We start from the raw sequence: 26030 nt of genomic DNA on the forward strand, positions 1-26030 counted from the left end.
AGCTACACAGATAGAGCTGCAAAGATAGAGATGTCAGGACATAACTGGGGGACACACAGCGTCACAGCAGGACATGGATCGCTCCCTTAACCCCTCGTCCAAACCGTGTATCATCTCTGTCCGTCAGTTCGTCCTCATTTATCAGCGGTGTTAGACGTGTCTGTGCTCTCTCTCTCTTATTCAGAGCCGTTATCTGGCGCGGTAAAGAACTGCGACGGCCTCAAACCTGCATTTGCATCACAATGCTTGTTTTGATGTATAGGCCAATGCAGTGGCGTCCAAGTGATTTAAAACATCAATCAAATGGGACGTGGCCCGTCCTCTGGACTACAGCAGGGTCGTTACACGTTCTTGTCCGTGCAGTCGTCCCTATGATGTGCTGTGTGTGTGGCCGCCGCAGCTTGTGGATGCACTCACAGCTCGCTGAGTGACGACCCCTCCTCATCCCGAGTGGGTTCGCCACTCGTTGCCACTCATTATCAACTATTGTGCTGATGGTTGTTGTATCCATAATGAATGTTGTCATCCTGCTCTAATTGAGCTCCTGTGTCATTAATCTTCCTCTGCGTTTACAGCTCAGGGTGTATTCATGTCATCAGTACAGGCGGTCCCCAGGGGCCCAACAAGGCCAAGGCCAAGTCTGAGTCCACTTTGTATCAAAGTCGTGAACAGTTACGTCTCTACGTCTACAATTGACCTAAAACCTCTTGTTAATGTACGAGTGTTTACATGTTTACATTATTAAAGAGCAAACCCTCAGTGAACCAAAGTCGGCGAGTTTAGTTTAACGGCATCAGCAAACCTTTAACGTGTGTTTGTGTGTGTGTGTGTGTGTGTGTGTGTGTGTGTGTGTGTGTGTGTGTGTGTGTGTGTGTGTGTGTGAGCGTGAGCGTGAGCGTCAGCACTGGTGTTGTGCCTTTAACAAGTCTGCTTTGAGCTTGACCGGCTGTGACATGTGGTGGAAGTTTGGAGCGTGCAGACAGATTCAACCATTACGCAACCCTGGCTAAATAATTCAGAGCGTGCCATGCATATTACATCGTGCCCAGAGCTCCTACTTGGCCCCCGAGCCTCTGCACTTCACTGGCTGAGTGTCTTAGTCTGCCAGTGGAAGATGATGATGATTATGCTTTCACTTTGGCTAAATTCTGCTCCTGCTTCTGTTTCCAACTCCGGTCTGTGCAAGAGACCGCAGAAGCTGCAGCACCAAAAATGGCGTGAGGGAAGATCACCATACAAAGCGAGAGAATAGGAGATATCAGAGTTTGTTTCTAAATTACTGTCCTTAACTAAAGTGATATGAGAGTCTGATTTCACTTCAATCACCAGGAGAAAGTCATGTTACTGTGGTTACCTTGAAATCAGAGGTGTAGAAACAGCTTTATCGTGCAGTATGAGGGTTGAAAAGCCATCAAAAACGCTTTCACACTGGTGAATCATCAGCGTAGCTACACAACGCTGCATCATTAGGGACCTTACCTGTGAATCATGTGACCCCAGTGTGAGAGTACAGATTCATGATTTCGTCCCAAATCCAGATTTTGATACGGGATGAATTATTGATGGTCCGTCAGAGGAGACACATCCCTGAATGAAACCCCGATTCTGTGTCTGGTTAGCATTCAGCACCTGCAGCTGACACCGACTGGCAGCAGGTAATGATGACGAATGTGCCGTGTTACTTTGCATTTAGTGTGAGAGGAGGAAGCAGGAGGGGAGCAGACTCATTCCTGATGCTCCCAACGTTCTTCTATCTGTGTACTGTGAAATCACCGCCTCCTTTAAGTGATCTAAAAACAAAACAGAACAACAGGGATTTAATTAGTAAAACGCCACGGTCACGCTCCTCCGCAGCGCTCTGCACCCATGGCTGCCTCCCCCCCGCTTCCACCCCCGGCCAGTGGGCAGAGATGAATCCTTTCATTCCTGTCAGTCACGGCCGCGTCGTGGGCAGTTCAGACGCGAGCTGTGTAATTTAAACAAAAATAAATTATGCCTTTCCTAAAGAATATAGCAGTGCGGCTCAGCGAGGAGAATCCTTTGATGTTTGAACTTCGCCGCAGTGTCGCTAATGAGGCCCGGAGTCATCGGATCCGCAGATATTCGGCCTTAAATTGACTCCGTTTGACCGCTGCAGGCCGTGTTTGGGTGAAGTTGTGTCGTGTACATCAGGAAAAATAATGAGATGCACACATGAACATGGAGAAATAATTGAAAACGCGCAGCGCTTGAGGCGTGTACACACACACAGAGTGTTGATGATCGGGCTGCAGGGGGCCGCGCTGCGTCTCCAGATGGCGTTTGTGGCTGCAGGGGCGTCGACCGCGCAGCCACAACTGACATCTGGAGACCTAATGCACCAGTTCTGTTCGGCTCGCTGCCCGATGTGTGAATGTTCAGGTTCACTCAGGACGCAGGGAGAGAGACCCTGTCTCCTCTGCCAAACGCCTGCGAAGCAAACGAGCCGCCCGACCGCTCATGGCCACGGAGCAACTTGTGCTGTAATGAGGTCATCAGGGTTCTGTTTAGAGGAGCGGCGGTGGTAACAAACTGTCAGCGCCGCACGTCGTCTTACGCCAAACTACACGCTAAAGTGCAGAAGATGGCCCATCTGGGAGGAGAGCTGAGGTTGATCCTCACAGAACTGTTCACAAAAATGCAGAATTGACAAAAGTTAAAACACAAGAGTCTAGAACAAAGAGAGTCATAAAGCTTCTTCTTCTTCCTCTTCCTCTTCATCCTCTCAGGCTCTCATTTGCTGTTGTTTTTCGCTGCATCATTCAGGAGCATCTCAGGTTTTATGCAGCTTATTATAAACATGCTTGGAAATGTCAGGAGGCTTCTCTGAGCTCAGACAGGAGCCGCGAAGCCGATCTGCGTCTTCTGGTGCCAGATGTGAAACAGGAGTCTGGGTCTGGAGCGTCCTGGTCTGAGCCTGGCAGGGATCGGTGGATCCAGGCAGAGAGCGGATCAATGATTCTGATGCGGCTCTATGGGGTCTGGAGAGATTTGATACCTTCGCCAAAACAATGATTTGAAAATGATACAGTTACACAAATATAAACTCCTACTGCCCCATTATGTGTTTGAATCCAAATAAAGGAGAGCTTTCAAATCAAATTTCACAGTTTTATGGGTGAAAACACTTTTATGTAAACGACTACACGAGCTGCCAACTCATCTCAATCAAACTTCAGGAGGGAGCCGGTTTAAATCAGCACTTTAGAGGCTCTGCCCCCTCATAAGGTGATTTTACTCTCAGGGCTGTTTATTCTGACATCATTCCTCTGTTTGGTTCCAATCTTTCGCCTTCCGTCTCCGCCTGTTTCTGGACGGAGGAAACAAACCCACAAGCTTTTTACTTTTTGTCTTCTATCCACATTTTCCAACACGTCTAATAAATCAAACCAAATTAAAACCACCTCGACAGCTTGCGACTCGTCTGTTATGATTCGAGACTCGACCTGAGATTTGGTCCCAGCTCCCCTTCACTCTCAGAGAATACGACCTTTATGTGTTTAACATTCTCTCACGTCAACACGCGAGTACAGCATGGATCCTCTATCACACACACGCACACACACACACACACACACACACACACACACACACACACACACACACACACACACACACACACACACACACACACACACACACACACACAGGTTGTATAATATTAATAGAATGACCATCAGTAAATCCACGCACGAACTAAACTGCAGAGTAAAATCCTGGTAGAGATGAAACAGCCGAGGTGTTTGATAATTCATGGCGTTACAGGCGTAGCTCATCTCTAATACATCACAGCCGAGCTTGTTACGCACGTCTCCTGGTCTAAAGGAGGCCATGGCCGAGACCTGCTGACGTCTCTAAACATCACACACACACACACCACTCTGCCTTTATCCAGCCTTAATATTCATCCTCTCCTCCCCCTGACGCTGTGCACTTACACCGGCTTCTACATCAAGGGGAGAAACATCTTGATGCTTCCCTTGAATTTATCTCCGTATCGTTTTTTCCTAATTAGTTATTTACTCCTCTGTGCTGTTTGCACTTTTGTGGCAATTCCAGGCCTCTTGCTGATTCTCGGCAAACGCTGAGGTTTCATGAATAACAATAATCACCCTAAGTGCTGTAAAAGGCCAGGATGTTACTCATAATTACAAGTCCAGTGATGTCACTGAGCACTACTTACATAGATACTGTGTGTGTGTGAGAGAGAGAGAGAGAGAGCGAGAGAGAGAGAGCGAGAGAGAGAGAGAGAGAGAGAGAGAGAGAGAGAGAGAGAGAGAGAGAGAGAGAGAGAGAGAGAGAGAGAGAGAGAGAGAGAGAGAGAGAGAGAGAGAGAGAGAGAGAGAGAGAGAGAGAGAGAGAGAGAGAGAGAGAGAGAGAGAGAGAGAGAGAGAGAGAGAGAGAGAGAGAGAGAGAGAGAGAGAGAGAGAGAGAGAGAGAGAGAGACGGGAATCCCAGATGAGTTTGCAGCATAAATCGTTTCTGTGGTTAAGATCTATGCATGATCGCTGTTTTACACTAATGACCTTTGATCTATTCGTGTTGGTATTTACTTTTCTACTGTGTTTATTACAAAAGTTTGTTGTTTACCTGCTTAGTATCTGTGCTTAAACAAACTTGGGGTTTGGGTTTCTACTTGATTCCATTATACTGGGTTCTTCAGTGTTCTTTTAAGAATCCTGCAATCAATACTAGTTGATTGATTCAGGTGTTTGTGATCTATATGCTGACATCCTGACACGTTAAGTTATCATTTCAGATATCAGATAGTTTTCCTGTTGGTTCCAGCTCGCGTCAGTAAACCTTCAAATCAGCTTTTAGACTTTGTGATTGATGAGGTGATTGATTTCCTGCCTTGTGTTGGTGTGAGTTGTAGGAGGAGGGGATGTTTGATCATTTTAATGTAATGATTGATGGATCAGGTTGGTCCTGCTTGGTGTCGTCATGGCAGCGTGTTCTTCCTGTGCAGTGTGGACGCTCGCTGCTCTCCTCTCTGGCAGACTGGGATCAGTTCTCAGACGCCAGAGTGTCAGATTGACAAATTAAACGTGACAAATTGGTTTGCCGTGATTGATTAGTTTGGAGCCCCTGCAAACCTCTGGGTGAGTGTTCACCTGAGGCTGGGTTGTTGACGCTGTTGGGTTCTGGACGTGTTGTGGACTCGTCTGAACCGAGGCTGCAGACTGCAGCAGCGGTTTGGATTAGATGGAGGAGCTCAGGACAGACGGCTGTGTTTACATGAGGAGCTCCTCAGTCCTGTAAGACTCCAGAGGCCAGAGGTAACCTAGGAGACCAACACATGACCCCCCTCTCTCCGTTTCTCTCTCTCTCTTTCTCTCTTTCCCTCTTTCATTTTTGCTTTCTCTCCCTCTGTCACTATCTCTCTCTCTCTCTCTGTCACTCTGTCAAGCTCTCCTCTTCACTCTCTCTCTCACTCCCTGACCCCTTCTCTCTGTCACATACTTCCTCACTCCTTGCCTCTCTCTCTTTCTCTCTCTCTCACTCCCTGCCGCTCTCGGTCACACTCCTTCTCTCTCCTTCTTCCTCACTTCCTGCTTCTCTCTTTTTCACATACATACAAATGTAATGACACACACCTGAGAAGTGCGCCTCCATCTCTGTCTTCCTGATATCGACCCACTCAACATGCTCTGCCATTTAAATCAGAGCTTGAGTACAAAGTAACCACTATGTCAGAACGCATTAAGTGATCAAAGCAGGAAGCAGCGTGCTGGAGCTCTAGAGATGTGACGAGTCATTTTTATTAAACATGGATCCCTGCATCCCTCTGTGGGATTGAGCTTTGGCTGGCGGTCCCTTGGCAACAGATTCATACACACTCCCTGCCTGATACAATGATTTCTCTCACTGTGACAGGCGCACGAGGTCATCAGGAAACAATTATCTTTGGCAGGATTGAGCTTGGAGCAAATCTTGACGAACAAACAGATAATTACAGACCATCTGCTCCGTCCTGCGTTTGGCATGGGGACTAATCTCCAAAACGTTTATTATGTTTTTTGCTCCATCTTGTTTGATTTTAATTTACGTTTATTGTTGACAACAAATGTGACTCTCGCTATTTTATTTCCTTTTGTTGAAGCCGGTTTGTCGTTTGGATTATTTTCTGCCGCTTCAGTTGGAGTGTTTGGTTGTTTACTTGTCAAAACACCACTAAGTTGTTGGAGGCGAGAAAGCTTTGTAAGTAAATCCAGAAGCCTCCATTGTTCCGTCCATGTAGATTTGACAGCCTAATGCATAATGGAAGCGGGCGAAATGCATACGGGTCCACTTAATTATTGGGCGTTATTCCACTGAGCGTCTGCTGCGAGTCGGACGTGCTGGACATGTTAACACTGAGTACAAAATGTCTTCATGTGCGAACAACAACTTCCGTACAGCGGGCGGGAGCTGCCGAGGAGAAGGTTGCCAGTAGCAATTGAAGGAAAGGTCGTGTTTACTTTCCAATGCCAAACCTTTTATAAAATGGATGAAGGCTATAACAAACAGCTGCACGGTAGTGGGACTGTGGCTATCGATTTTTTTTGATAATTGATTATTCTAACAATCGATTATTCTAACAATCGATTATTCTGATATTCGATTATTCTAAAAATCGATTATTCTGATAATCGATTAATCTACATATTTTTTACAATTATTATTAATTAATTGTTGATATTTGAGTATGTATATACTCTGTGTGTGTCCATCAGTTTCGTACTGTGTTTTCACAATAAAAGTACCGTATACCTTTGAGATTTTACCTTATTTTATACCATCAGTTAAACCTGTAAGTTGTCATTTTTGATGTGGTGCTGTTGTGAAATCTGTTGCTTTTGATGTGAAATGTTGTGCTTCTGACCTTTTCATACTCACACACTCATCCATGGGGTTTCATATCTGGCAAACAAACTATATGGCAGCTTAACTGCCACCACCTGGAGCAGAGTGTCGAATAATCGAATAGCCGAATAATCGCTTACATGCTTTTTTAATCTTTAAAAATAATAATGGATTACTTGTGACCTCCCTTCACTGTAGTGCTGAATGGAGCCAGATTGGGTGCGATCAATGTGTATTATCCACATTAAAGACTTTAAGACAAGAATGTGGAATTACATCTATTGTAATTAAATTGTCTGTGAACAAAGGAGGAATCTGCTCAGGGATTCCATCTGTTTCTGTGTTTATAGTCGTGCTCTTTACATTGTGTGTGTGTGTGTGTGTGTCGGTGCATGTTTGCGTGCGTTCACAGGGGACGCTGTGCTGCCAGTCAGCGTCTCGTCTGAGCTCTTCAGATCAGCACCAAATATGTTTTCATCACAGCCAAACAATGCTGCTGCTTCCTTCAATACAGAACAGGAAGATGAAAAATAGGTCTTCTCTTTGTGTTTGTTTGGCAGTAAAAGCTCACAGATTGTCCATCATTAATCACATGGGTTACATCATACAGTCACTCACGTCTGTGTCTGATATTTAATTTTAGACGACACTGACGGGGCTTAATCTTTGCCTTTCAGAACTTTTCTTTGTGATGCTTAACAGCGCTTCTGTTCCCCTCTTTCAGACTCTGAAGTCATCTACAGAAACAGTGACGGCCATGTGATCAAGTTCAACATCCTCACAAACGAGACGGAGATCATTCTGACTAACAGCACGTTTGTAAGTACATCTTATAGAACATCACTGTGCCTTTACCAACATGAACATCAAGCACCGTGCTTAATCACATCTGAAGGACTTGAAACATTGACTTGATGAGACTGAGAGCTTTGATTCAGTACTTCACTGTTCAGACTCACGACACAAAGACTTGGCCCCGTTGGTAATCACAGTGAATCATAATAACTATCATTTCACTTCAAGCCATACAATATCTTTAAATATCCTACCTGTCATGGAATAATGGATGTAATCTCTCCCTCTCTCTCTCCCTCTCTGTCTCTCTCTCTCGTTCTCTCTCTCGATCTCTCTCTGTCTCTCTCCCCCCCTCCCTCCCTCCCTCCCTCTCTCTGTCTCTCGCTCTCCCCCTCCCTCCCTCTCTCCCTCTCCCTCTCTCTCTCTCTCTCTCTCTCTCTCTCCCTCCCTCTCTCTGTCTCTCTCTGTCTCTCCGTCTCTCTCCATCTCTCTCTCTCTCTCCCCCTCCCTCTCTGTCTCTGTCTCTGTCTCTTTCTGTCTGTCTGTCTGTCTCTCTCTCTCTCTCTCCCTCTCTGTCTCTCTCTCTCGATCTCTCTCTGTCTCTCTCCCCCCCTCCCTCCCTCCCTCCCTCTCTCTGTCTCTCGCTCTCCCCCTCCCTCCCTCTCTCCCTCTCCCTCTCTCTCTCTCTCTCTCTCTCTCCCTCCCTCTCTCTGTCTCTCTCTGTCTCTCTGTCTCTCTCCATCTCTCTCTCTCTCTCCCCCTCCCTCTCTGTCTCTGTCTCTGTCTCTTTCTGTCTGTCTGTCTCTCTCTCTCTCTCTCCCTCTCTGTCTCTCTCTCTCGATCTCTCTCTGTCTCTCTCCCCCCCTCCCTCCCTCCCTCCCTCTCTCTGTCTCTCGCTCTCCCCCTCCCTCCCTCTCTCCCTCTCCCTCTCTCTCTCTCTCTCTCTCTCTCCCTCCCTCTCTCTGTCTCTCTCTGTCTCTCTGTCTCTCTCCATCTCTCTCTCTCTCTCCCCCTCCCTCTCTGTCTCTGTCTCTGTCTCTTTCTGTCTGTCTGTCTCTCTCTCTCTCTCTCTCTCCCTCTCTGTCTCTCTCTCTCGTTCTCTCTCTCGATCTCTCTCTGTCTCTCTCCCCCCCTCCCTCCCTCCCTCCCTCTCTCTGTCTCTCGCTCTCCGCCTCCCTCCCTCTCTCCCTCTCCCTCTCCCTCTCCCTCTCTCTCTCTCTCTCTCTCTCCCTCCCTCTCTCTGTCTCTCTCTGTCTCTCTGTCTCTCTCCATCTCTCTCTCTCTCTCCCCCTCCCTCTCTGTCTCTGTCTCTGTCTCTTTCTGTCTGTCTCTCTCTCTCTCTCTCTCTCTCTCTCTCCCTCCCCCTCCCCCTCCCCCTCCCCCTCCTTCTCTCATTATCTTGTCTCACCTCCACCAGATTAATTTCAACGTGGCCAAGTATTCCATCTCCCCTGACCTGAGATACGTTCTGTTCGCCTACGACGTGAAGCAGGTAAGAGGCACAGAGGCGGTTGTTCCGTCACGATAATTACAGCGTGTAACTGTGTACTCAGAATAGACCTTGGAACAACACCGGCCTCCTGGCTATGTTTGCCTTCTCCAATCCATCATGTTGACTCATATATTCACACACACACACACAAACACACACACACACACAGTTAAAGTGTCATCTCCTCCACAGAAGGGCCTAAATCTGGATGCTTTGGTCCAAAAACATCTGTATTTGCTTCTACATCTATATTCGTCCATGTGTACTGTTGAGTGCTTCACGAGTCTTGCCTCTTAAAAGATAGAGATATGAGTTTTGAGGTGAAGAGGCAGCTCACCTTGACCTCTGCCCTCTGCTCTAAACCTGAAGCTCTTCACTCGTATCGGTCGTTGTTGCCGGGAACGTGCGTCTGACAGAAAAGCTCATTAAGGCTGAGCCATGCGGTCAGAGTCCAGTGAACGTCCTCATCTATCCTGCTGTAATTAAAACATTTTGAGGAGGTCTCGGGGTCGGCGTCTGATTAAAAGCGCCCGCGTGACTGACGGGTCGCATTCCTTCACTCATTGAGCAGCCGGGGCAATTTTGAAACGTAATTACCAGCTTTCCATCAAGAAAAGTGTGAGACGTAAGATGAGTTATGCAAATTGGCCTCTCCACCCTGGACGGGATCAACCATCAGGATTAGTGACCGGGAGATCCATCAGCATTTATTTACATCTTCTGCATTACTGACGCCAGACGCAGGCCCGGTCCACTTCAGGCACCAGGAAGGAGAAACGTAGCGTCAATAGGACCTAAGACTCCTTCTGCAAACCTCTGGAAATATTTTAAACACAGTTTTCATTGTTGTAAAGCTCAATCATATGAGCTGAACTAACAAACTAGAGTCTAAATAAATGATGGTTAAGTTTAAACATCATTGCAACCTCCTGTTTACGATCAACATCTTACTTTTATATACTTTTAATAAGATATAAAGTAAATCACTGAGTTGTAATTCAGCCTTGTATTATAGGAACCTGCTCCAATAGAATGAGATGAATTATGGATGAATTCCTGCAGTTTGAGCTGTAAGGGGAAATGATTTTCCACAGTCACCACACGTCCAAACACATTTCAGACAAAGTAATCTCCTTTTTTCCTGTACAGGTATTTGCATAATTATCTCGGGGCTATATTTGTAGGCCTGTCTGTCTGCACGGCTGTGGCAGCACGGCGCGTTAAACACAACCTTGTCACCTGCCTCACAGCCATTAAGAGTAATGATAAGACTTACCGCAATTAAATTAAATTACATTAATAGGTTCATCTCCAGAGCAGTGAATGAAACAAAACATCCGTCTCCCCGTTTAAGCACCTGCCAGAGACGTGACAGCGTAGCAGACTCCCGCTCACACACTTCACCGCCCGCTCCGCTTCACAGATACCGCACTTAGATTTGTGAAATTCCGAACTAATTTGAGGGAAAACATCTGATCCTTGCGTCTGGATTACATCTGTGAGGCCAATTTGGCACTCGGTGAGAGGAAACGGTGAAGTCACGGTTCCTGCTGCCTGTCAGTCAGGGATGAGACACACAGACAGACAGAAAGATGGAGGGAAGGCACATTAGCATCCGGGCTGATCAATTTCCTCCAATCAACATCTGTGCTGCTGCCTGGCGTGTTGTCATTGTGGTAACTCAGGGGTGTGACTGTTGTTTTGTAGATAAAGTGCAAATCCAGATATCAGATCAAATCTATGTGCGTCTCTGGCGTGCTTTACATTCATGGCGTCGCCGTACGTCAACAAATGAGGTTAGAAACCTGTGACTGCCCCCAGCGTTGGGCTAACGTGATGCTAACGTGATGCTGACTCATCGCTACTTTTACAGTCTTGACATATTTGATATTTACGGGTGTATTCCAACCTAACAGTAACCCTCTTTGTGCTTACTTAGTGCCCCGCTGTCGCAGTCTGCTCCCAACCACTGCACGCCAAGTGAACACATTTTATGCACAGAGCGTAAAGACGATGAACGAAAGTAGCTAAAGTAGTTTGGACTGAAAGTTTAATGCTTCTCCCCCGAGTGGTGCAATGTTTTGGTTAGTGACTCATCTAATAACACTTGTGTGTGTGTGTGTGCTGCTGTAGATGTTGGCGTCTCTTTGTGTAATTTATGATGGATCGCTGTGAGTGCGGCGGTGCGGCGGTGCTGACATCGCCGCGCGCCTCCAATTTATGGTCGCCGCTCACTGAGACACACAAATGAAGACTGAATGTACTGAGTGTTTAATCGCTTCGCCGCGAGACGAGAGACCGACCTGCTGACTGTCAAACACTCGGTGACATGCGACATCATTCATGGCAGGAGGCGAATGTTGTTGTTTTTACGTTCCTCATCCTGTAGCGCCGACACGAGTGCATGCTGTGCCTGGCGTGTTTAAAGGATGAAGAGTAGGCGGATATAAGAGGCTGAAGAGCTCATTTAACTCATTTATTTAACAATGTCAAACAGCTTAGGGTTATTACAAGAATGTCTTCATAAAAATGTAAATCAAGTTCGTTTCTCCGTTAATCACAGTGTTTTTTCATTATAAGAGTCTGGAAGGGGAAACGCTGCGTTCACACAAAGACTTGCAGAGGGAAATAGTTCAGTGTGTCTCAATTTAGCAGGAAAACCACTGAGGCTGAAACAAAACAGCTCTAAATTTGTATCAGAACTTTAATCTGAATGAAAGCAGCTCAAATGTCTCGCCACAAAAAAGTTACATCCAGGAGTTTCGTTCTTTTGTGTGTGTTTGTGTGCAGATCTGAGCCGTATTGGTGCAGTTATACTTCCATATGAACACGTACTGTATCATTGGTAGTTCATTTGACCTCACTTACTTTTACCTCTGAATGTTTGCACTCTAACGTATCGCAAACACATTGCAGCAGCACAATAACGGCTGCTGCCATAACAACGGCGGGGCTGTAAAGCTCATCTGGGACTTCAGGGCAAACTTCCGGCTGTGTTAGGATAATTTGGGAAAGCCGGATTGGACCGAGACGTCCCAACGGTGTTTTTCCGCGATTAAAAAGAAAACCTAAACGCCCATGTGAGGGATAAGTGAATGAGCTGAATAATGCATGTGCGGCTCAGTAGGTGTGTGTGTGGGGTAGGAATGATCTCCACGGCGTCGGCTCTTGCTTGCTCTTTCTCCTCTCCACACCCTGGAGTAAACAGATCATCCGGCTCTTTTTTATTTCCTCAGCAGCTGTAATTATCCTGGTTATCTGGATCTGCGTTGTGTGTATTCATCTTTCCTCATGAAACCCAAACCGTCTCTGCTAATGTTCTTACTTTCAATCTACCAAATTGGTTAAACTCCTACCCATGGACTGAGAGGATCCGGTCTCAGGAGGCGGCTGAAGAATCAAAACATCTCACTAGAATTTGCTTTCATAACACATCTAAATGAATAAAGCAACATCTCCTTTTTAATAACTTCATAATTCCAAACCCGGCAACCTGCTCTCTCTCTCTCTGAAACTTTTGTTTTGAAAGGAGCACCACCATAGTTGGACTCTGCAGGTCTGATCCACGTCAGAGTGTCTCTGTGAAGCTTCTCGCAGTTTCACCTGTGTGCAGGATTACACGCCATTATCTGCCTCCACCTGTCTGTGAGAGTGATTAAGCTTTGATAAAAGCTCATAATCTCTGTGCCGCCGCTGACAACAGGCTTGTGTTCCCTCTTAGCTTGTATACATCTTGTTATGCTCTCGTCAGTGCAAATCCTTGCAGTGTAGTTGCTGCTTTTCCATGCATTTTTCTAGTGTTAAACTTGGCTTTACAGCATCTTTGTAGCCTGCTGCTTTGAGATGTGTGCCATGTAACTGTGTTTACCTCCGGCGGGGGGGCCTTTGCCTCACGTCACGGTTCTCTCTCACTCATCTTAATAACCGTTCTAAGCCTCTAATATCCAACACACATTCCAGATTTATTACTGCGTCACACCCGAAAGAAAGGTTGGCATTATGTGTGCTGCTGACTGCCAGAAGGAGACGAGAAAGACGGGAAACAAGAAAGTAGGAGTTAGGGATCGATTTGGGAGGAGAAGCTCTGGAATGAACCGCTGCTCTTTCACATCAAATGGATTCAGGAGAGGTGGCTCCAGGGAGGAGTTAAGAGGAGACCACCAGGCAGCAGCATTCCCCCAACACGCTGGAGGGAATGTACATATATCCCGTGTGGCAAACGTCCGCCTTTAGCCTGAAGAAGCCTGATAAGAAAGACCATATCAGCTAAATATGTGTGAGAACGATTTAGAGTCGCAGATGTGATGCAGAAAACAAAGACAAGGACAAATTAAATCTTTCAGAGTCTGTCTGTTGTTTGAGTAAAAGACTCTGATGTCTAATTTGATGGTGGGAAAACAGCACCTGTGTCCCTGAACATCCCGTCTGTATTCATCTGTTTCCTATTGTAGGTTGGTATTGGGCTTTATTTAGATGGCTGCTGGCGTGACGCTGGCAGCAAAGATCATAAATCAACATTTTTCCAATCATGCCACCAAATCCAAACAGCCCACCCTCCTGATTTATCCTTCACATCTGGCACCTGGGGTCTAAACCAACCTCTGAAAGCCTTTTGGGTAAAGTACTTGATCCCTAGGAAGTTTGGAAGCAGCCTAAACAAACTTTTATCTTCAAACCGAACCAAGAAGAATGTTGCCAAAGTCTCTAATTTGGCCCGTTACAACGTAGCGTATGCAAACTCCCTCCAGGCCCAGAGCTTCAAAAGCCTGAAGAAACTCAGCTGCAAGTGCACCTCAAGGCAACAGCACCATGGCAACCTGATGATTTTGCCATGTTGCGGCTGCACGTGTCCTATAATCCAAAGCTTTGTTATTCCCCCTCGGCCCTTTGGTGTACACGGCTTCTACCGTGTGGATCCATCCTGGGAGCTGCTCCGAGTCGGCTATCGATTTTCCCCTTCTTCTCTCATAAGCCAGTCGATAGTCGAGTCAGGGAGGGAAAAGACTCGGTTACACTTCTGTTAGGGGTGACATTGCCGAGAAACTCTGAGCGCCTGTGCTTGTCTCTTCTTTCTCTCTCTCTTCTTTATTTCTTCTGTGTGATGTATATTGAAGAAGCACAGTAGAATAAACTCCCATAGATTAATGCGCCATCGTATCTGTAACACGTTGACATGGTTGGCGGGGCTTCTGCAGCGGGACGGCGAAGCATCGAGGTCCCAAGACAACAACCAAAGATCCTGTTGCCTTTTGTACCACAGGAAGATTCATGTTTCCAATCCATTTTTGCGAGGTGGAGCAGGGCTGTAACCGAGAGCCGAGAGCCGGGTCCCAAGGCGAAAGCGCGGTGGAGGTTGAATCACGACCAAGTCCAGGAGGGGTTTGAGGAAAATCCCTTCGTCTCGTCTGAGTGGGGAAAAGAAAGCCTGGAAGATTAGGAGGAGTCTGAGAAAAGAAGCAAAACAACGAGTCAGTGTTGAAGGATGAGTGAGGAGAACTTGTAAAGGATACGATATGAAGTAAAAAAGTCACATGGCGCCGTAATGTGTTTGCTCTCTTCACTATGTGCTTTCACAGATGAACCGTATGATGGCATTAATCATGTTTTGGGACGTTGCCGCCTATGCTTTTCTGCTCTGAGCCGCCTCTTCATCTTCACAGCCACGACTGCAATTGAGTGATGAAAATGTCACAACCTTTTATTGTTTCATCACCGAGCCGGGCGACAAAGGTCACGGTAGCCGCGTGAGCTCTCCGCCGCGTACTGGGTGGAAAATTACAAAGGAGCTTATTCAGAGTGGCTCGTAAACACACTCCTCCTTATCTGAGGGCTGCGGTGGTGTTGTGTGTGTGTGTGTGTGTGTGTGTGTGTGTGTGTGTGTTTCGGGTTGAAGTTTCATTTCAGTATGACGAGAGCTTGAGAAATGTGTGTCGAGCACCGCTGGGGACTGAGTTCCTACCCCTGGGCCCAGTTATCCCTGATTCATGCATTTTTCCGTCGGGTTCACTCAACCTATTTGTCAACAGCAGTCTGCTGTGCACTGACGAGCAGCACCTGATGTACTCCCCAAGTGTACTTCATACTGAGGAGAACTTTCAGGGCAAAACAGTCTCTCAGAGAGGCTGGAGGGTATCGATTCAGGCTCTTTTTCTGCGGCTGATTGTTTTGATTTGGGCCAAAAGGTAGAATAACAGAAGAAAGGACAAGCATTCTACAAAAAGTTCCTTCCTGCTTTGAGTTGCTGTTGTTCTTGAAGTGCACTGGGACCAACCAATCAACCCGGCAGCTTAGTGTACCGTTATGAGTTGAACATGGATTCTTACAGGACATGCAGTGGGATCTCATTATCTTTTTGTTTAATGTCTTTATAACTGCTGAAACTATTACTAGCATCCCGTAGGTGTTGAAGAAGACAATGCAGAACAAAGAATAACGATGTTCCCCGTCCCATTAAAGGACCGCCTTCTATTTACGCTAACGTGCAATATGCCCGGTAACACCATATTTCACATTTAATCGAGGTGCGGCATGCTGTAGTGACACTTGTGCAATTTTAAAATGCAAATACCTCTTCAAACTCCACTCTGTTATACAGGGAAATGCTGCCCTTTTCCGGTCTTACTAAAGTACCCAAACACTGGCCTAGATATTCAGTGAATATTTCATGGGGGGTGGTTTGAATGACTACTACTGCAAAGGTGATAGCAATTAACTCAGAACGTTCCTCCTCTGACTCTTCTCCACAGCCTGGGTTTAGCAAGTATGGATGCAGAGGCAATGAAGTGCGAACAAACAGCCTCACAGGGTGGCAGTAGTAGTAAGTAGAGTTAGAAGAAGAAGCAGCTATCCTCTAGGGAGAAGGTGTGGAGATGGAACACGTCAACAGATTACTGAAATGGAACTGTGCATCATCAGCATATTAGGCAGGACTGAAAAGCGGTGAAAGAACGTTTCAAAACAAAAGATACCCTGTGTGAAGTTTTGAACTAGTTTAGGAACGGAGCCATGATCTAAGAGGTCCCTCAACAAGTGCCTTGATTGCGTTCGCACTGCGATTCACGTACCCTCACGATAATAGAGATCAGAGACTGCAGTCGTTTCAACATGACAACAAACCTCTCTGCCAAACCACAGCAACAACAGGATTACTCAAGGGAATAGCGGAAGCGATCTTTTTCTTTGTTAGGTGAATATCCTGAAACAAAAAGATCAAGAGGGGTACATTCTAACCTTTGCCAACACCAGAGCTGAAAATTGCAGAGCTCCACATCGACGCCACAAACGGCTACAGGGACAACAAGCACGTTCTTGATTACTTGAAGACGTTTATTCACATCGTTTTCCTTAGGTTTAATTGGCACAAAGCTAAAATAAAGGTTATGGGAAGTGATGACAGTACGACATCCCAGGAGACCATTCAATCCTGAATTTAAATCTTGCAATTTATAAGACGCAGTGCATTTTAGTACCTGCTTATAGACGTATTATATGGGGGTATAGCTGAGTATGGGATGTGATTTAGTACCCAGACTGGTGGGCGGTGTAATGGTTGCTTAATTATCCTCTAATACTTGGGTTATGTGCCACAAACCACATCCTTGTGATCCCAACTGTCCAGATGAGGAAGTGCCCTTGGGTAAAAGAGTGAATTTGCGCAAGCTTCATTAACGCCGCTCGCCCCAACCCTGACCTCCGTGTAGAGGCGGGGAGGAGAACGTATGCTGCAGGATCAATACACGTCCCAAAGGAGCCATGAAACCGCTGCAATTAATTTTACAAATATTACAGGAAAAGCAAATACAAGCAGTGGAAAGAATCCGCGTCCTATTCAATTACTCCTGCAGATGTGTTACATCATCTCTCATTTCCATGTAAAGCACGACGGTGTAACGAGACGTCTAGTGTGGCATTTGTGTGCTTAACCTTATTTCTGTCGGTATTTATCTAAAATGTCATGGACCAGTTAAAGAAATACATTATTTATTCATAATTGACTTGGGAGATGAAGCTAAACGCCACAGGACCGTAATGATGGCAGTAAGACTTAATAGCAGTCAATAAGTTCCCTTGCCCCACCCTCAGAATTGAACATGTATGTTGTTTACACTGTACACACTTGTTGTTCTGGTCGAGTTGCTCCTGTATCAGTCTCTGTTAAATGTCATACAGAGGACGAGCGTTTATCAAAGCCGAGGGTGCGATCAGGCACCGTCACGTCTCAGTTAGAGATCAATCACGCTGCTCTGTCACTGCTGTTTTAGCTCTACGTCACTCATCAGTGTGAGCGGCTTCATCTTTCATGCTTTCAAGCTCCACAAGGATCCTTCACCGCTGTGGATAATAAAGTGTCTTCTTTGTTTAAGAACGTTCTTTGCCTCCTAAATGCCTCCTGTTGTTTTCTTGCTGTTACATGATAACTTCTTACCTAACTAGCTACAAAACTAGCAGCTGTACTGAGCTACCCAGCTACCTTACTTAGCTACATACGTACTTACCCGTCTATCTACCCCTCTCACCTCTTACCTACTTACCCAAGCTAATACTGATGTTGTTCGAGGGAAAGCCCCCGAACTTCGCCGTTCCTTCCCAAATACTTTACTAGCTTACAGCTTAGCTACTAACATATGTAACTACCTTTCTACCTCCTGAAGTAGCTTGCCCACCAATCTAGATACAACATTCCTACCTAGCTACTTGTGTACAACCTACCCACTAACTACTTTACTAAGCCTTGTACAGTGGGAGCTACTGTACCTGTCAAACATCATGAAAGATTCATTTCAATCAAAGAGTCCTGACTTCTTCAGATGGATCTGAGTTGTCAGTTGTGAGGTTATTTTTATGAACCTAGAACATAATCCACGCTGAGTTGCACACAGGCTGAATTTAGACCTAAAATCACTCAGATCCATCTTGCAGATGCTTTAACACGACATCATTCCTGGTGTAATTCAGCCTTTTCAGTAGCTTCCAGCTCTTTGCATGGCAGCAGAGTGCATGAATCATCTTTATGTTTCTGTTTCTCTGCCCGAGCGCTAATCGCGGTCAGGGTTCCATTATCATGTCAGGCACAGCTTCTCCAGGGACACACACACACACATACACACTACTCTCCCTCTCTGTCTCACACACACACTCTTCCTCACTTCCTATCTTACTCTCAGTTTCTCTGACTCCCTGCCTGTCTCACCCTTCCTCACTCGCTGCCTCTCTTTCTCTCTGCCACACACTTCCTCACTATCTTCCCCCTCTCTCATTCTTCCTCACTCCCTCCCTCCATCACATACTCTCTCTTTCTTTCACTCTCTCTCCATCACCTCCTCTCTCTCTCCCCCTCTCTCTTCCTCCCTCTCTCTATCTCTCTCCCCATCACTCTCTCTCCCCCCTCTGTCCGTCACACTGTTCCTCGCCCCGTGCCTCCGTCTCTCCCGGGCCTTGTGAGGAGCAGACTTTCTCGGTGATGATGGGTTTCTCAGATGGAATTAAAATGTCTCGTCCCACAGCTGTCACCCATGCAAATTGCATTGTCTACAGATTCTATCACAGAAAGCAGCCAGCAGTCGGTTTTGTTTGATGCCTTTTCCCTTTCCTTTCTTCACAATGTCATTATCTGGGGCGCCGCTGCTCCTCTTGTTAATGCTCCTGACAGTCATCTTTTTATCTCTCTCTCTTTATTTTCCTCCAGGTTTACCGTTACTCCTACATGGCCTCCTACAGTATCTACAACATCCATACACGGTACGTCTTTGTGCCCTTTAACACTCGCTGTGAGTCAATTCTGTGTCTGAAATACCTGTCATTTGGGGAAAACCTGAACTGTGAGCAGCGCCGCTCCGCTCCTTTGTGCTGTTGTGATAAATGTATTCTCTGGTATCGCCAATCAAAGTGGTGATTGAGATGTTGTCATGTGGGTGAAGAAAAGCCTTTTGTGGCCTCTTTTCAGCGGTTTATCTTCCTGGCTCCACGTGGCTTTGATGGCTTTGTTTGTTCTCCTTTCACCAGAGAGGTGTGGGAGCTGGATCCTCCGGAGGTGGTGAACTCTGTCCTGCAGTACGCCGCCTGGGGAGTGCAAGGACAACAACTGGTGCGAAAACACATAAAAACATTCACACACACCTCCCACGCCCGCTCTCTCTGAGCTGCGACGCTGAGAGGTTTATTTAACTTTAATGCTGTGACTCCACCAATGTAACACACTGTTCAGCATGTGAAGACAGCGGCTCAGATCAGGCTGCAGAGGCAAAGTCACAGTCAGAGGTGCTGCTGCTGCTTTACATGACCTGACCCGTAGACTACAGGTTCCTAATGTAAATGAAAGCCCCTGTTACTTGTGATGCACAGCGCCATCTACAGCCACAACATGCATTATGCAGTCGTTTCCATGGGAACATTTTGGGGCCATATTGATAAAAGGTCCCATCAGGTTTAACGGTCGCGTTAATTGCGAAATCTGTCACGATTTCTCTCTTTCATGAACGTTCCTTATTGGCCCAAGAGGATAAATAAAGTACTGATCTCTCTCTCTCTCTCTCTCTCTCTCTCTCTCTCTCTCTCTCTCTCTCTCTATCGCTCTCTCTGTGCGATTGTTTCCCGGAGTTAAATTGTCGTTGTTTTACTGCTGCTGCATTCCTACCAAACTATGAGCAGTAAATCAGTCTTTGTTTGGCACGTAAACATGGTCCTAAATCTGCATTACCTCATTAAGAGGGAACACGGCGGTCCTGGGATTCCAGCGCAGCGATCAAAACCACCATCACTTGATTAAGCACGGCATTATTTAGTGATGTATCTGATGCCGTTTAGGATACAGTATCCTTTTATTACTCTGAAACACAACAGGGCTGAAAAACAAAAGCTATTTCTGAAGTAAACAGAAGAAAAAGAAACAATAAGTAATTAACCTCACTTCAAAGCTTTTTTTTCTTTGTTTGGCTGCTGGAAGAGTGTGTGCACGTGCTGTGCTCGTGTCTGCATGTGTGTGTGTGTGTGTGTGGAAAAGTCACACACACACAAAAGTGTAGTGTTGCGCGTTGTGTTACTGCCAGACTTTTCCCATTTAGAATTCCCAGCGTTACTCATAATAGACTCAGGTTCAGGGTTTGAAGGAAGCTAATTAGATCGTAATTTCCTCCCATCATTCCTTTTATTTATCTCCGGCAGACAGATGGGCTGTCTGCTCTGTCGACGGCTAAAAGGTATAAACGCCGCACCGTCCCTTTGTCTACACTCGCTGAAATATTTGAGCGTAAATCAAACAGGACTCCATTAGGAAGCAGTGTGGTGATAGGAAGGTGAGAGGGTAGACGATGTGAAGGATCTCCAGCTCACAGGCACAAGGAAGCTTCAGTGTTCAGCCTCCAGCCAAGGAAGAGGAGTTCTTGCTTTCTATTCAGTGAGGAGATGTTTGGTTTAAGATTTGGAATTTGTACTCTAACAGTGAAGAGTTATTTCTGTCACAATGTGAGCTTTAAGACTTCCAACCAACATCTCAGACATGTCCGAACAACCCATTGTTGGGTTGTAGCTCATTGGTGTTCATCAAACTGTAAGGCTCCTCTGTGCTCTTGAATCTGCCTGCTGATAGGAAATCGATCACGGCGACATATGGCCAGATTCAGATTTGGGAATTTGTTAGGATTACTTCTCTCTTGTCAAATCAGGGGTTAAAATCTGGCAAGTCGTGTGAAAAACCAACAAGAGTTTCACACTGTTGAGCTCTGGCTGTGTTTGGGCCCGACGACGCCATCAGCCGAGCTCAGACGTCTGTCGCTGCTCGCTATCTAATTCCAAATAACTCAAAGGATAAAATTCATGGCAGCAAAACATCAAAAGAGTGAATTTTCTTTGTGCTGTGTTTATAATAACGAGCTCCACTCAGACGCTACACGCTGTGTGTATTTTAAGCAGGAGGTTTCGGGGGTCTGCTGTCGAATCGTCGTCTGTCTAAATCTTTCAGCTCACACACACACACACACACACACACACCGCCGTCTGCTCTGATTACGTCTCCATGCCTGCGGGCTCTGCTGAGGTTGTGTCGGCGCCTAAAGGGCTGCAGGAGCGCAGGATTGGAGGCCGCAGACGTCGGGCTTTGTCTCCCCATCTGTGGCCTGCGTAATTCCGAGAGATATGGACTCTGGGCCTTTTGCTCCACAAGCTGGATATGTGCTGTCAGATGTGTCGGCTGCACTCAGCGCCGCCGTCTCTCTCTCTCCTCCAGCACAACGTGGGTGGCGTCCTCTCTGTTCTTGTTTGCTGGCGCCCGGTGGTGTACAATGTTATATCACCTGCTACTTCCTGCCTTTTACACAACTCAGAGCTGTGAACCTGGCATTTCTTCAGATAGACAGACATCACATCGCTTTGCATTCAATCCATTCGTGTCAATCAGTGAGTGTCAGGGTGGAAATGTCCGACTTTAACATGAAACATTTCAGCTTCTCAGCCCTGAATGTGATCCACAGTCAGTCAGTCAGCCAGTCAGTCAGTCTGTTTCAATGCAGATCATAGACTTCTTGTTGACTGTAGACGGAGTTAACAGGATTCAACTCATCTGTGAATATGTGGCATACAAAAGAAATCCTGCCAATGAAGGAAATAAGGAGGGATGACATCATCATTTCACTGCTTTGCACCTTTTAATCCTTAAAGAATCGACTGCGTGTGTGTGTGCGCGTGCGTGTGTGTGAAAGCATCAATGCAAACACGATTCCGTTGGCATTTCCATTCTGACATTCTCCGTATCTGGCCGCTGTGCTTCCTCTCCACAGATCTACATATTTGAGAATAACATCTACTACCAGTCGGATGTGAAGAGTAACTCGCTCAGATTAACGTCCTCTGGGAAGGAAGGCGTCGTGTTCAACGGGATCGCCGACTGGCTGTATGAAGGTACTGATTGCGTAATCCTGCTCCTGTTGGTGTGACCTGTGATTCCTGTGTCCTCAAATCTTTCCTGCTTGATCTCTACCGTGGTTTTCTATTCTTAAATGCACATTTCGATGCATATTTGGTCAAAGTAAATATTCTCAGAGCGCATCACCATGACAACCCATTTGCAGGAAGCAGCAAACACACTCCAGAGATGACTTTGTAGCGTTTCACACTTTGGGCTGCGTTCACTGACCACCCTGTAGGTTCGAGTGCAGAGCAGATCTCCTTTAAGTGGTGTGAACGCACCTGCGTCTGCTGCCTCACACACTGACACTCGCTGCGTCTGAACCCCCGGAGGTCTCCAGGTAACAGGGGCCCTGTGCACACTGAGTGTAGATTCGTGCGGATATGAGATGTGGGGGGAAACGCCTGCGCCCTGTTTTTTAATCAGCCGGGCAGATTGTTGTGTTGTTGTGTTTTTGGGCTTCTCTGCGCTTTGGGAGAAGAATGGAACAGAATTAGTTCTCACAGGTACAAAAAGCAAGTTTTATCCCGAGCAAGTAATAAAAATGAATACGGTTAAAGTCACAGATTTGGGATTAAAAAATAATTGAATTTGCGCGGGGAGCCCTTCGCCCGTCGCTCTGGAGAGAAGGAGATTATGTAAATGTGTGAAAGGTTTCTCTGCGAGCGGCGTGATAACGGCTGTGCTGACTCGTCTTCATATAGCTCATTATGTTTGTGAAGTGCATTCATGTAGCGGCACAGGACCTTTGGCTGCGGAATTATAATTACATCCAATATACAGAATGTTTCCCTTTAGCGAGCTCTGTGAAAACATCTCAGACAGAGAGCAGGTGAGCAAAAGAGTGGCTCTGTCTTTGTGTTGGCAAGTTCCTTATTCAGATTAATTGTGTGACATTAATATTCAATATTAACTTAATTCACAGAGATTCATTCAACCTAAACAAAGCAAAACACAGAGCTGCAGCACGCTCTGAGTGAAGTGCAGAGATGCTGTTTAGTATGCAGCCACACGCTTAAGAGACACACACCCACACACACACACACACACACACACACACACACACACACACACACACACACACACACAATCAAATTCATGCATTTATGAACAATATATTCATTTAAGTTAATTTCTCAGAATCTCTAAGCGTGTGTGTGTGTGTACGCGCGTGTGTGTGTGTGCAAACAGAGGAGCTCCTTCAGACCCACGTGGCTCACTGGTGGTCCCCTGATGGAGAGCGTCTGGCCTTCCTGGTGCTGAACGACAGCCTGGTGCCCAACATGGCTCTGCCTCGCTTCACCGGCATGACGTACCCCAAAGGGAAGCAGTACCCCTATCCAAAGGTAAGGGACTCTGTGTGTGTGTGTGTGTGTGTGTGTGTGTGTGTGTGGCTCAGTTTCTCACACTTCCTGTCTGCTGTGTGTGTGGCTTGCAGGCGGGCCAGCCCAACCCGGCGGTGAAGCTGTTCGTGGTGAACCTGTACGGGCCGACACACACACTGGAGCTGGTGCCTCCAGAGAGCCTCAAGCTGCGGTGAGGAAGATGCAGCGCTGCTCCGGCTGTGACATCATCCTCATCCTCAGCCTTTGCATCTTCCTCTTTTATTTTTAGCTGATAACGTTTCTTCATCAGGCACTTGGCCAGTCTTTCCTTTAGCTCCGCCCCTGTGCAGCAGTAACCCCGGCTCTGACCTTTACCTCAGTAGAACTTTGTTAATGAGCCATATTGAAGGATGAACCATCATTAAAAACACCCCAGCCTGGGTCTGAATGTGTGTGTGTGTGTGTGTGTGTGTGTGTGTGTGTGTGTGTGGGCAGAACTGCTTCCAACCTTCCATGAGTGTGAAATGTATTTAACTTATTAAAGGTCAGGATCAGAGAAGTTTAGTGGTCTAATCGTCTTCCTGGCTCCTTTCTCTCCTTTATCAGGGAACATTACGTCACCATGGTGAAGTGGATCAGCAAGACCAGGACGGCCGTCAGGTGGCTGAACCGAGCGCAGAACATCTCCATCCTCACCGTGTGTGACACCACCACCGGCGCCTGCGTCACGGTGCGGATAAGCGTGTGTGTGTGTGTGTGTGTGTGTGTGTGTGTGTGTGTGTGTGTGTGTGTGTGTGTGTGTGTGTGTGTGTGTGTGTGTGTGTGTGTGTGTGTGTGTTAAATGCTTTGATGGTTCTCCTGGTCTACATGACTCCGGTCCTCTGGTCCTCGTCAGGCTCAGTTAGTGTTTCCGCCCTCTGTCGCCCCCTGGCGGCTGTAGGCTTTGATCCTGCAGGTGTGACGTTCAGACGCTCCATTGCAGACGGCACTGTGTCATGGAGGGGTTAATGGAATTGTGTCCCCAATATCTGGCTCCAGTCCCAAAGCCGCTCGTTGGATTTGACGTTTTCACAAAGCCGAGTGTGTGACGTCTGGGGTTGAATGTGTGTTTGACTTGTGTGGACCTGGATGTCATCATCTGCTGAGTGAAGGCCTGTCAGTGGAGCGTAACCTGGTTTGATGATGACATCGTTATCCTACAGAGCTTTAGTTATGATAGCCAAGGAAATTGAGTGTTTCTTCCCCTTAAGTAACATTTCCAGGAGCTTGTAATGCCTGAAAAGGATCCGTTTGTCTCCAACTGGGTCTTGGCTGAGAGGCAAACCCGCCTGGTGAAGTCTTCCTGCGTTCCCTCCGTCTCTGTGGCTCCCAGCAGCCAGGGAGCCGCCGGGTCTCTGGGGATTCTCTGCACTTTCTGGGTGAACTCCCCGCAGATTATTAGAGCACAAACAAACACGCCGCCCGGCCAAGAGCTCAGGCTCAGCGTCTGCCTGGACACGCCGCCGCCGCCGCCTGCCAAGTTTAGGCTCTCGCCCGCTGGCAGAGGGTTTGAAACCGACGCTCGGCCTGGGAAACGTGTCCCCACGGGTGCTTTCAAAATAAAAGCGGCAATAAAGAAAACACATTTATCAGTCTGAGACGTGTTACATGTTCTATCACATGATTTACATCTGAGGGATGAGTGATTGACGGACAATAGATGGATTTTGAGGATGTGTATGAATGAGTGTCCCTCTGATGTTCCTCTCTCTCTCTCTCTCTCTCTCTCTGTGTTTCAGAGGCATGAGGAGAGTTCTGAGCTCTGGCTCTCCAAGCAGGTGAGTCACTCTGCACTCTGCTCACCTTCACACCTCTGACACCGTCTCTAACTCTGTCCACACGCTAAGCCAGTGACGCAGGTTGTCTCTCCGCATCCTCGCTGTCCTGCTGAGGTTTAGCCAGAATACTCGTCTCGTCTTCTGTGAAGTTAATTGTTGTCAGAGGAGCGGTGTAGACCCAGCAGGTCCCCCATCAGATCAGGCTTTACTCTGCGTCCCCACGCCTCTGCAGTAATCCCACACGGAGGAAAACACCAATCACGTGTCGTATCCCGGTGCATTCGATGCCGTGTGCGTCTCTGTCGCCGCTCTTCACACGTCGCACAAAGCCGCTGCTCATCCCTGAAATCCCCGGCATGATGCAGGCTGGAGAACCTCATCTGGGCCCGGTGGATCTGCAGCCTCTTCACCAACACAGAGACGCTGATCAGCACAGGGATTTAGAGAGGAAGAGGAGGGCTGAAGGTGCATGCAGTCTATTGGCTGGGAAGTTGCCGTGTTCAGGAAAACCTCTCTCTCACACACACGTGTCATAAGGATATACACACACACACACACACACACAAAGCAAGACAAAATGTACATGTCTCCATCTAATGAGATCCTTTGGTTTTGGTTCTGGTGTGATCCTCCTCTTCCTCCTCTTCCTCCTGGGATGTGAGCAGTGTGGACTCTGAGCAGCTTTGTTAGATGTTTCCTCCAAACCTCTCTTCTTCCTCTGCAGGACCAGGCGCCCGTGTTCTCCAGGGACGGCAGCAGGTTCTTCCTCACTGTCCCGGTGAAGCAAGGAGGACGTGGAGAGTTCCATCACATCGCCATGTTCTCCTCCCAGGTAAAGG

The 26030-nt window shown here is 47.0% G+C and overlaps 1 protein-coding gene across 1 annotated transcript in view; it reads left to right on the forward strand.

Annotated features, from left to right (window-relative positions):
• The window catches only part of dpp10 (dipeptidyl peptidase like 10), a 47128-nt gene that overhangs the window by 14129 nt on the left and 6969 nt on the right, over positions 1 to 26030 (forward strand). The window contains exons 3-12 of the mRNA XM_076167819.1: positions 7589 to 7683; positions 9077 to 9151; positions 18837 to 18889; positions 19154 to 19235; positions 21922 to 22042; positions 23241 to 23395; positions 23488 to 23585; positions 23981 to 24104; positions 25153 to 25191; positions 25916 to 26023. Of these exons, the coding sequence (XP_076023934.1) occupies positions 7589 to 7683; positions 9077 to 9151; positions 18837 to 18889; positions 19154 to 19235; positions 21922 to 22042; positions 23241 to 23395; positions 23488 to 23585; positions 23981 to 24104; positions 25153 to 25191; positions 25916 to 26023 (950 nt within the window). The remainder of the gene's footprint in view (positions 1 to 7588; positions 7684 to 9076; positions 9152 to 18836; positions 18890 to 19153; positions 19236 to 21921; positions 22043 to 23240; positions 23396 to 23487; positions 23586 to 23980; positions 24105 to 25152; positions 25192 to 25915; positions 26024 to 26030) is intronic.

This window comes from Genypterus blacodes, unplaced genomic scaffold (genome assembly GCF_046128005.1).
Source record: "Genypterus blacodes isolate CSIRO-AG114 ecotype Tasmania unplaced genomic scaffold, CSIRO-AGI_Gbla_v1 ptg000176l_1, whole genome shotgun sequence".
Lineage (NCBI taxonomy): Eukaryota > Metazoa > Chordata > Actinopteri > Ophidiiformes > Ophidiidae > Genypterus > Genypterus blacodes.